The 12,354-nt window shown below is 44.8% G+C and overlaps 1 protein-coding gene across 1 annotated transcript in view; it reads left to right on the forward strand.

The window, feature by feature from the left end:
- Positions 1 to 3,576: 3,576 nt before the first annotated feature.
- The window catches only part of BMPER (BMP binding endothelial regulator), a gene marked incomplete at its 3' end in the record, with an annotated part of 146,189 nt that continues 137,411 nt past the window's right edge, over positions 3,577 to 12,354 (forward strand). Inside the window, exons 1-2 of the mRNA XM_082286003.1 lie at positions 3,577 to 3,710; positions 4,529 to 4,614. Of these exons, the coding sequence (XP_082142129.1) occupies positions 3,596 to 3,710; positions 4,529 to 4,614 (201 nt within the window). The 5' untranslated portion in view covers positions 3,577 to 3,595. The remainder of the gene's footprint in view (positions 3,711 to 4,528; positions 4,615 to 12,354) is intronic.

A 12,354-nucleotide genomic window follows, 5' to 3' on the forward strand; every position in this document is an offset into this window, starting at 1 on the left:
GGTAGGTCCTGGGTGACCAGGTAATGTATGACATTCTCTTATGGCTGACCACTGGGAAAGCATCCCTGGAGAAGCAGCTGAGCTCCATACAAAGTGGTAATTGTGAACAGCTACTGCTCCATCAACTGGATGAGCCCAGGCCGACCACTGAACAGAACTAATGAATGTATCCTTTCAATAACAACTGATACCGTGTAATGCTTATACAAAAGAGGTAAGTGGTTTGATGACATGACTTCTGTTTTAGCTGCTGGCATACCACAAAATCTCTGTATGTATCTGATAGCAGGACACTGTTTTCAGTGTGACCCTCTGATTTTGCTAAAATGACCACAGCTTTGAATGTTGCTTGGAAAAATAAGTGCCTCTTCAAACAGGGATGCAAAAGGAAAAAACAATAAGTGTCCCACCTTGAAATTTAACACAACGTTACAACCAAAAAGGATGCTGATCCCTGATAAAGCAGGCTTGGGAGAGTGAGTAAGGGAGAGATAAAAAGCCAAGACAGACCTGTAGCACCGAGTGGGTAAAGCTAAGGTGGGGGAGGATTAAGATGGTATATTTCCCTCACAGGCTGGGTTTTACTTCATGAGAGATTTAAATGAGAGAGTGATCTTCCCCTATGATATGTCATCATTATCAATATCAAGGAAGCAACAAAGGCTTCTGCTAAGGATGAGTGTTTCTCTCATCTCCCCTCTTCCCTGATGACAGAGGAGATAGGGAACCAGGAAAGACTCAGAGGAAGCACCAGTCCTCAGGAGGCTCTTCCACTGGACAGCAATAGACAGTGAAGTGTGGAGTAGGCATGGTACAGGGAGACCTTTCAGGAGGTGCTTCTAGCAAGGAAGACGGGCAAATTCCTTGCCTCAGCACTGCTGCTGCTACAGAAGATGCACAGATGGAGTGAGCTCACCCCACGGACAAGGTTTTCATGCTGCACATGTTCAGAGGTAAGTTTCAGGCCTAATCAGTGTGTTGCAGGTGCTTTAGTGATGATCACAATAGTTTCTTTCCATGGGAAAAGGAAAACCAAGTGACGAATCTGTACATATTGCTTTGTGACTGCCCTGCCTTAGGTATGATTTCATGAAGTATTTGTCTTAAGTGAGCGAATTATGGCAGGAATTGAGTGTGATGCTCAGCTGTTGTCGCCTCTTGTCTTCATTTTGTAAAGAACTTTCCTCTTTGCATTTTCCAGACTATTTTAGCAAGTTCCCTGCTGTTACTTGGATGCCTGGATTGTTATTTGATGCCCTCATTGTGATTTGTATGTTTCTCACACTGGGTGATGTTAATATTTAATGAATTTTAGACCAGCATAAAGAGAAGATTTGATGCATTCGATGATATAAGTGCTCTCCTGTGGTAGTTGTCACTTAAGAAATTATTAGGGTAGATTTATTTTTCCTATGGCTGTTGCTTTAGAAGGGTTGTGGCTGCACTGTAATTAGAAAAGGGAAGTGTAACCCCTGATTACAGATAGAGAAGTATGAAAAAGCATTTGGATGTGTGAGAATCTATTCTGGAGTAGTGCATAATAATATGTACCTCTACAGGCTTATCTTTGTTTAAAATGCATGGAAATGTGAAAATGACATTTCCAGAAAAAAAACCAAAACAAACCCGAGATACATGCATTATATTTATATACTGAGCTTATAACGCATTCTACACAGCATGGAGAAAGTTTCGGATCTCACTTGTATTTTTAGGGAATATAAAATCCTTTTAATGGCATCTCACCCATTCTGTGTTCCTACGCAACTTCAACCTATACAGATTGAGGCTGGAAGAAAAAAGCAGGTTTCCCTTTCTCAGGGAGAGGGATTTTGCTACTGATGTCCAGAAGGTGATTGGTATCAGTTTTCTGTAGTCCCTCCCATAGGTGCAATTTCAGCTGTTTTAGGACTTTTGCTTTCTACCCTAAAGGTACGTGAAAAGTTCTGTTGGAAGTGAGGTGTACGTATCTTGGTTTTTAGAACAAAGGTGTAGACTTTCAGAGGTCTTGGCTTTTGGGTTTTACTCTCAAAATGAACTTGCAAGTCTAATTGTCTTGCATCTTACTGGGCAGCAAATTGTATTTGAAGCAGTGCTGTATACAGCAGCCTGCCATGCACCTGATTTGCCATTACTTGTAAGCATTTTGGAAACCGCAGCTCACATGCAGCCCCCAAAGAAATAAATTAAGAACGTGAAATGCTTTAGAAATTAGAAATGTGAAAGCATTTTTCAGCTTGTTGTCAGATCAGTTTATTTCAGAGAGTGTTCATTTCCCCAAATGAAACATCACAGTTTGAAAGAAATCGATTTGTAAGACAGGCTCGGGAAGATCTGTCACAGAAGAGCCTCCTGCCTCACGCCACAAGTGTCATCCCGTCCAGACCCCGCGCCTACTCGTGAGCGCAAAAGCTGGGAGTCGGCGAACATTGCCCGTGTTTACACCTGGGATAGCAAAGCGTGGACCTGCAAATGGCAAGTGTTAAGGAGGAGCTGCAAAGGCTACATCGGGAAGAGACGGGCCGAGGGACCCTGTCGGCGGGCCGGGCTCGGGGAGGGACAGCGCGGCCCCGGGAGCTGGCCCCCGGCTGCTCCCCAGCCCCTCGGCCGATCCCAAGCCGTGCCGAGCCCCGGGCGCCCCGAGGGGGAGAGGCAGCCCCGGAGCCGGGCGGGGAGGGCTGGAGGGAGCCCCTTAGGGGGGCAGCGGCCCCGGGGAGAGGCCGGCTGCGGCGGGATAGGGAAACGAGGGGAGCTCGGCGGCCCCGGCCGGGAAGGCAGCCGGGGAGCGGAGCCCCGCCGCGGAGCTCCCGGAGGACAGCCTCCGACACCTCGCTCCCTCCCTTCCTTCCTTCTTTCTTTCCCTCCTTCCCTCTCCCCGCTCTCTGGCGGCTGGCAAAACCTGCCGGCAGAACGCATGGCACTGACACAAGCCGGGGACGAGCCCGCCGGAGGGAGCCGGCGCCGCCGCGCTCTGCCCAGGTACCCCGGCCCTGTCCGAGGATCCACGTTTCCTCCCCTGCTACTCCTCTTTTACCTTTTCCTCCTCTTCTTCTTTCCTCCTCTTCTCGATCCTCTCCCTTTCCCCCGCCCCTCCCGCCGAGCGGCCGCGGGCGCAGCCCCCCGACGCCGCTGCCGGGCCGGGCGGTGCTCGGAGGGGCCAGGGAGGGAGTGGCCGGGCATCTCCCGGCAGGGAAACGGGGTCTGGGGCTGGCAGCCTGTCTGTGCGTGTGTGCGCCGGGGGGGAGGGAGGCATGGGGGCCGGGGGGTGCCGGAGGAGGGACTATGGGGAGAGGAAGGTATAAGAAGGGATGCGGGCAGGGGAGGGGGGTGATGGAAAGAGGGGGTGCGGGGCCGAGGGGCAGGCGCTGACAGCTGCTTTCCCCGCACCCACAGTCCCCTCCCCCGGTGCCGCCGTGGGGTGGGACTCCCCGGCGGGCCGCGGTCTCCCGTCCTGCTCCCCACCCCCCCGCCGCTGCCCGGCGCCGGGGGTCGGTGCTGGGGCGGGCGTGCCGGGGGTGGGCGGGCTCCGCCACCCGACGGCGCGTCCCGGACGCTGCCCCGCAGCCGGCGGGTGGGCAGCGGCACCCCCGGGACGATGCCGCGGCTCGGTAGGGGCTGGCCGACGGCCCCGCGCCTCTCCCCGGCCTCCGCCGCCGTCCTGCTGGGCGTCCTGTGCCTGCCCGGGGCGCCGGCCTCCTCCCTGCTCACAGGTACGGCGGGGGCGCGGGGCCCACCTGCGCCGGGTGGCATTGCGCGGGAAGGGCGGCCCGAGGTGTAACCGCGTGGTTTGGGGCGGGTGAGCACAGGAACCGTGCCTCTCTCCCTCCAGAAAAGGTTTTCTTGTTCCTTCTCTCCCCCCTCCCCATTCTGCCTGTTTCCCCTCGGGGGTTTTATTTTCCTGAAATCTGGGGCGTGGAGGGAAACGCTGAATCAAATTCTAGCGCAAGCGAGGAGCCATTAGACTTTGAGGAGTGTTTCCAACATGACAGAATACCGGCTAATCAGCACTAGCGCCGTAAAGGGTTTCCTAATTTGATTCCGTTTGACAGTCAGCCTGCTAATTTTGACTCATTTACCAAGTGGTTGCCGTGCACTGAAAGGATGCTTGGTTTAGGTCTTGTGCTGTGCTCCTGGTCCAAGTCCTCAGAGGGCAATGGACAGCTTTCTGCTGATTCCAGTGAGCTCTGGATCTATCGTTATAGATGTATCCTGCTTTGCATGGAGTACTCGTTATTCTCCACACGTCATCTGAGAGAAGAAAAAGCGTCCTTCTTTGCTATAACTGGGGCACAAAGAAAGTCTAGGTTTGTGCAGCAATAAAAGGCCACTCATTTTCCTGTTCTCTTTAGAATCTTGCAGAAGCACTGAACATCCTTGCCTGATTAAACTGGGCAAATTAAGGCAGGATTCAAAATCGAGAGTTAGGAATGGAGCAAGGGTTAAACGTGAGTGTGGCGAGGACAGTTTCCAAAGCTGTCAGGGTGAAATGAAATATGCTAGTATTTTAAAATTTTGATTTCTATTTCAGGATCGGTTGCAAAATGTGAAAATGAAGGGGAAATTCTGCAGATACCTTTTATCACAGACAACCCTTGTATAATGTGTATTTGCCTGGTAAGTGCATATTTCAGCTAGTAAGAACACTCAGACGTGTACTAAATGTGACTGCACAGAGCGGGGAATGTTTCACATAATCAAATCTTGGGTGACTCTATTGCCTTTATGTAACACAAGGTTATCTCAGAGCTGAGCTAATGGAAAGTAACCCAATACATGATCTGGCAATCATTTCTTTGACTTTAAAGCCTGGGCACAAAGTTGTACATGACTATTTCAGGCACTGTAAAACCGTGTTTACCATGTAAATTTGGGGGGAGAACTGCTTTCACAGAGTTGGGGGTGCACCCAGAAGTCTTTGGTTGTAGCTCAGCAAAGGGAAGGAAAGGTAAGGTTTGGAAACGCTGCTGCTTTGAGCTCCCACGTGCTCCCTGTCACAATCCCAATGAGAGAGGAACTCCACAAGGGTGCAAGGTGAAGGCAGCAACGTGACCGTGTGTGCTGTAATAACATGACAGTGAAAGCACAAGGGATGCTTTCATCAGAGTGCTTTGCCTGCTGTGCTGGGAGTTCAGTGGTTAACGGTGTTGCTCCTGATACACATTTTGGGGAGAAACATTCTGCTTCCTTGTTGTTCTGCTTCGGAGTTAAGCATTTTTGGGAGCAGTTCAGTTGGACAAGCCAAGGCTTAGGAGTTATTGTAAAACAGTCATTCTAAATAAAACTTCCTATGATATTATTAAAAGAAAGCCATAAACCTTAATTTGCTGTTGAATGCAAAGAAAAATATAGGCTAGAAAGCTCTATGTTTTACATTTTGGAATTTACAGAGTAGCTGAATGTACAGAATGTGTTCTGCTTTAGGATTGAAATATCAACACACCCTCTCCCCCTATTATTATTGCTATTATTATTATAAGTCTATAAAAGATGTAAAAAATTTTTTCAGACTACCTTTTAGAAGGCAATTTTGGCATCCGTAGGACCAAGATCATCCTGAGCCTCTCGAGGTTTATACCTGTTGCTGCACTGAGTTCAGTAGGTTTTAAGTGAGACTCATTGATAACTTTTTAGGTAAAACTGATAAAGAATACATTATTGATTTCTTCTGAGTAGGATTGGATGGGAAAAAGAGGAGCATGGGATGAGGGAAAACAAAAAAAGAGATGAAGCTGTGTTTTATCATGGATCACCTTCCCAAATATGTCTGCCACCACTTTTGCTAATGGAAGCTGGTGTTAACCAGCGAGGAAGCAATTTATCTGTGAAGGAGCAGAAGTTCAGTCTTGGGCATCAGGGCAATAATGCATGAGGGTAAAACACTTGTATTTATAGATCTCCCTAGACCTTGCTTTATTAAATCAATGAGCACCCTTTTAGTGTGCAAGCATGAAGAACTGCAAAAAGCTTTGGATGTAGGAACTCTAAATCCCTGTGGTTTGCAGGGCTTACTTTAGTGAAATGGCAACTGAGGGCATTTGGCTCCTTTCTGTGCCAGGAGAACACTACATTTTATTAAGCTCACAGATGCCTAGTGAGTTACTGCAGTTACCTGCCCTGGCTACACTCTTTTATTTCTGCTAAAGGATAAATGCAATCTCTGTTTCTTGAGTTGGAAGCTGGGAGGCTTGGTAGATGAGAAGGAAACCAGTCTCGAGATACTGGCTTTAACACTATGCTACACCCAAAGCATTTGACTTATTGGAGAGCCTGTTGCTGAAATCTTTGTTTAGATCTGCCACAAGGGAAAAGATCAATTTTAAGACGTCTGGGGAGAGCAGAAACAAAAGAAACAATGGGGTGATTTGTGACCAGGAGGAGAGAGAAAATCAGATTGCCTTACATTCAACTAGAAACATTGATTGTTTAGTAACAATTCAGTGAGGAACTTTCTCTGGAAGTATCATCATTCTCTTCAAGGGCAAACCTGCTGGTTGATGTTCATACTGTAAGAAGTGAGCAATTAAAAAGAGAGCTTGGTCAGCTGTTACAGAAAGGAAGCAACTGCTGTTTAAGAGAGGACAGAAAATTCAACAGAGGGCACCTGTATTAAAAACACCAGTCAAGTGAGTCGCTGAAATTGCAGATTGGATTATGGCATGTCTTCCTTAGTGGTGATGCATTTCCATGAACACAGGCTGCCATAAATAACAACACAAGCTGTCGAAATCTGAAGCTCTGGGATGAAGAGGAATATCTAAATAACTCTGGATGCCTCACCCCTGACACAGTCTAAGGCCAGGTTTGATGGGGTCCTGAACAACCTGGTCTAGTGAGTGGCATCCCTGTCCATGGTGGGGTGTTTGAAACTAGGTGATCTTCCGGGTCCTCCTAATCCAAACCATTCTATGATTCCATTAGCTCCCTTCCAGGACTTTGCCCATCTCACAAATGAGAGGACACAGAACTGAATCATCAAGTGTTTGACAGAACTTTGCAGACTGTCCTGTGGAGCATGCAGATGCATCCTAGCAAGGGGGAAAGAGAGAGGCAGCATAAGCAAAATGGTCTCTGGCTTTCTCTTAACAGGCTGAATGATTTTGGAGGGTAAAGCTGCAGGTAGTACTGTAGGAGCAAATGTGGTAAACATTGGAAGCTCATGGATTATGAGTAAATTGCAATAATGAAATGAAGACTTCAAAGGGCAATTACAAAATCAATTCCTTTTACACCACTGGAAGGTCTTGGTAGGAAGACCAAAACCAAAAGTTGTCTTTTCTCATTGGTTAGCAGAGACAGGGTAGACTGATCTTCATGGTTGGAATGTGAGCAGAAACAATGCAGATGGAGCGCAGACTCCTGTGTGTGGACAGTGCTTTGGTGGAAGCTTCTAGCTCTTGTTTTAGAGTTTTTGGGAGCACAAACCCTTGAACCTTGAATACAAGAGGGGCATTGGTGGGGATCTCCTAGAGATAGTCAACTTTAGCTACCGAACCAGATTTGCTCATGCTTGAGCACTAGCTCCAACGTGTGGAAAGAGAAGTTGTGGTGATACAGGAGTTCACACAGAGGGTCATGTGCTGGAGGTTTCATATATGGTGCGTAGTAAGCCATTCACTTCTGAACTATTGGTAATGCTTTCTAATAAAAAGGCACTGCACCCACACTGGGATAGCTCTGCCTTGGATGTCCCTGTCAAAATGAAATGTGTTTGTGCATGGAACAGCTCTGATGCTTGCCTTATATTAATAAAAGGAAATGGGTAAGACTAAGGGCATGTAGGTGTGTGTGAACATAAACACTGTAGTGCTCTGCATGCAAGAACTACCAGCTGAATAAGCCACTATGGGTAAAATCTCAAGGTCCCAAATACATAATTTATATGTCTCTCTTAATGGTCTTAATAATGCCATAAGAAATGGTAATTTTTAATATCTCTAAGACAATAGTTTCAATGTGAGCTTTTGCAATTACCACACTTTAGCAATGGCATAAACATGAGTGTATTTGATCTCCAAAGAACTTGCCAGTAATTACAGCTGACTGCAACAAATGACCATTTTGTTTTTGTCCTTTTAGAGAAAAACATCAAAGTCAAAGAAGAGAATGTGGTTTATCCACAAGGAATTTTTTGTAGGACTGTGATGAAAGCTCAGGTCTCCTAACTCCCGGTCTAATGGTTTGACTACAAAGACATCCCTTTTCACTTCACGCACTTCCACTCTATACGTGGATGTGGGTGATACAGTCACAATTGAACATACTCATTTTCTTTTCTCTGACAACTGGCAGGCTGCACAGATATCAAGTTTTTGGTGTGTCTGCTCTGCTGAGCTTCTTCTGAGGTGTGGATGGGCAAAAGGCAAATTAAAGCTGTCTTCATGATCCAGAGCTTTGGGGAAGTGTTGCATCCTCAGGGAAGTATGCTTTATGACTTGCTGTTTCTATCTGCAAAATGCTGTTAGAGCCAGAGTGCTCTGGTGTTCTGCCCACTTCCACTCTGAATGTCTTGTGGCTCTGCATCTCCGAGGAGATGCACTGTCTCTGGAAAGCTAACATCCTACCTTGCTTTCCATAGGATTTGAGATACTGGAAAAGGGCTAAGAAGGCTGAAGGCAACTGAAAGCACCTGCTTTCAGATGCATTCACCTTACGTGCTGTTAAACACAGACACTGGAGAAAGTACTTAGAGCTGATGGGTAAAACAGAAGTTGCACTGGAAAATTGTTATTCTGATCGTGCCATGGCTGAGCATCCCATTGCAACTGTGTTTATAGCTAAAGACTTTTCTGATGAAAGGATGGGAAATGCTCTGAGCTGCAGCAAGTTCTGTATCAGATGAAGGTAAGCACTGAAAGGAAATGTGGACTGTGATGGGCAGTAAGTTAACCAACCCTATGAAGAAAAATTGTTGTCAAAAAAAGGGAACCTATTATTTCAGGTAATGGTGTGGCCCCTGATAGTAGAAAAAAAAATTTAGAAACCATATGATTGTAACATTATGCCATGCTTAATGGTCAATGGTAAAAATGTCTTAAGTCTTGTTGGCTTCTGAAAATCAAAGTAGTGAAACTGTGGATTATGAAGCTGACTGAAAAGTACTTGTGTTTTAAAAAACTAGTCTGAATTGGTAATGATGATTATAGGTAAAAATACATAATCTTGATGGTATTAATAATGGAGTTGTATTGATTCAATTTGAGAAATTTATTCCAATTATTAAATGCTTTAAGACTGCAAGCAATTATAGCTACATTACCTAATACAAAAATTATCTTCTAAAATTATCTTCCCACATCTGTGGAAAAATGATTTTTTTTTTTCTAATTCATAGGAGCACTTTGCACATCTTGTGCAGTTTGAGGAGCCCAAACATACTGTGTATGGCAATTTCAGATCTTTCTCTTTTATATGTGAAAGTTTTGGGCTGAAAGTAGTGGAGGCATAAGGAAATTTCTGTCAGTAGCATCAAACAAGACTTCATAAGCACATATTGGTAAGTTTGGGACTTTCTTTATAGTGAGGATTTTGAAATGTTAGGGGGAAAATGCTATTAACAGACTTTTGAGGGAATTTTTGATTAGATTTCTTTTATATGAGTGTCAGCATTTAAAACAGGCATGGAATATTTAAGTTCAGCTCTGGTATAAGTACAGTAAATGATCAAATGCAGCAGAGTTTTTGTTGGTACAGCTTTTTGGCTGGAAGGTATCTAACACTCAAAATAGAAGTAGGCTCACAACTGATATTATGGCATTTGCTTTCAAGAAAATACATGCTTCAACATACACGTGGAAAAGACATAAAAATGCTGCAGTCCATCGGAAATAGGTGAAATGAGAACCTGTGCATAGTTATGGGGCGAGAATGTAAAAAAACCACAGAATTAACTTAGCCTGAGTTAAAGTTCTGAGTGCTGAGTTTTTTGAAGGTGAGATGAGCTCAGCAGTGACAACGATGACAGGTGGTGGTGCCAGTGGTGGTGTGGAGAGCCATGTCATTTCATGCTCATTTGTCACCATCTCCATGGACCCTGAACACCTCGCCAGAAGCAAGCAGAGATCCAAGAATAATGTATCCATTGGCCAGTGCTGTATGTAGTTTCAAAAGGAACGTACCAAAAATGCCAGCTGAAAGGAACAGGGTAGAAGTGAGGAAGTGCAAGGAAATAGATAAGTGCACCTCAGCTAACGATGGCCTTGACATTGCAAGGGCTTTCAGAATGTTTTTGAAGAGAATGAATGATTTTCGTTTTTGTATGGTTTTGTGGGGAGAAAAGTTCTTTTATTATCTTTTTTCCCCCAACATAGTTTAGAACAAAGTGAGTTGCGTCAAGAAACAGCTGATAAAAGATAGTAGTGATCTTGACAAACCACATCTAAACCAGAGCCATTTCCCCCACCTTTTTTCCTCCCCCCTTCCCTCATGCTTGTGCCTCAAACTTGTCAATTGCACCTGAGGAGTGGTAATCATATGTCTCAACCCTTTATCACCTAAATCCAGTACAGAAGGAAATAAATGTGAGCCAGAAAGGATAACTAAGTGTTGGAAATCTGAGAAAAGTTTGGAGACAGGAGCTCAGGAAACTAAAAATCAGAGCTTTGACTGCCGTAAGTTTTATTCAGCATGAAACATAATTCTGTAGTTTAAATTTCCGCTTTTAAATCCAAATGAGCAGTGTAGAATTTGACCTTTGCTCATAAAAAATTATGTTAAATTTGTCATTATAAGACATAGTGTTCTGCCTAGCTTGAACTAATAAATTGGTGAAACCAAGTGCAAGCAAACCAAAAAACAGAAGGAATATTACGTTTGTTCCCCCTGCACACACACACCCCCAATCAAAAAGAAGCCCAATCCTAAAAAAACATGTCCTCATTGCAGACTAAAGCAAAACAGCTACTTGATGTGCTGGGGTTCTTTACCTCTAGCATAGCTGATTTCTGTGGCACAGTGCACAAGTTAAAAGCACGTAGCTAGCCTGAGAGCAAGTGTTTGACACATGTTCAGTGAAGATGGCAGTGTTTTAGTACATGAGGATTCAATTGTTGTTGCATCAAGGTATAATGTGGCCCAGATGACTTTTAGTGGAGTAGTGCATATTAAAAAACAACAAAAAAAATCATCAAACAATTCTTTCATACCTATTTTATTTAATTCAATTTCAGTAGTTTGCATACATCGGCTACAGAGTCTACCAAGACTGCATCTTCTTTCAATTTAAATATTCTTGGTCTTTATTACTGTATAATACAATCAGCTTTCTCTTTACCCACAGAAATAATAAACAGAGAGACAAAAAAGCCTATGATACAGTAGTGTACTGATAGTTTTCACCCCCATATTACTCCAAAAGAAAATGTTTTTTTGATCGGTGCATGAAGGGCTCCTGAAATGCAAACATGCTCCAACATGATGAAAGTTTTATTATTTTTTTTCCCAATTACAGATGTATATGCCATCTCTTAAATGAAAAAACCCAACACCCCCCACCCCAAAAAACAAACCCTGAGAACAAAAACCAGACATAACGCCATGTCTGGTGCAGCAGGGTGTCTCATATGTGCTTTGTCATATAAACTAAAGAAATGTATCTATGAATATGTATATATGAAGGAGGTCTTGCAGGAGAGAAGTGACTTGGATCAAGACCCAGAGGTGGTTTGTGATTGCTTTGGTAGGCTCTTCTGAATGATGATTCTGGTAGGTTCAGCTGTACTTGCTCTTAATTCATGCAAAACACCTGTAAGACAAGACTTTGACCTGCCTGAGACTGAAACACAAACTCTCTGTGGTAGGGGATGGTTGCTCTGGCTTGATCCTCAAGGTTTCCATCAGCAATTTTGAGGAATGTTTGAGTCAGTTTAGTCCCATATACAGGTGTGCCCACCCTGGTCAGCTAGTACCACATGCGTCATGTCATGTGATTTCCTCCTCTGGGGAATGAGCATGGATTGTATAGCTCTTTGTTGTGTCTATACCATCCGTGCACCTTTTGATGTCCACTTTCTGCACTTCATATCCAAGGGCTGCCTCCAACTGTGGCACATCCCTGCACAGGTATGTTGGCCTTCAGATCACTCTGCTTTGTCGTGACAATTAGTTTGGGGATGTGGTACACAGTCATGTGTAACAGCTTATGATGAAGCCTTTCTGGAAATCTGCAGGCTGGAAGAAGCTATTTCATGTTGTTCTCAGACCACATGGGATAGTGAAGAGTTCACTACTTGCACATTTCTAACATAGTCAGCTACACTGAGCAAATACACATATGCACACAGTGCTGAACTGATTATAGGTCTTGGCAAAACCCTCCTGGAAGAGAGCTGGTGATATGTCACTGTAACGATGATGAAG

The sequence above is a fragment of the Coloeus monedula genome (assembly GCF_965178545.1).
Source record: "Coloeus monedula genome assembly, chromosome: 1".
NCBI classification, from domain to species: Eukaryota; Metazoa; Chordata; class Aves; order Passeriformes; family Corvidae; genus Coloeus; species Coloeus monedula.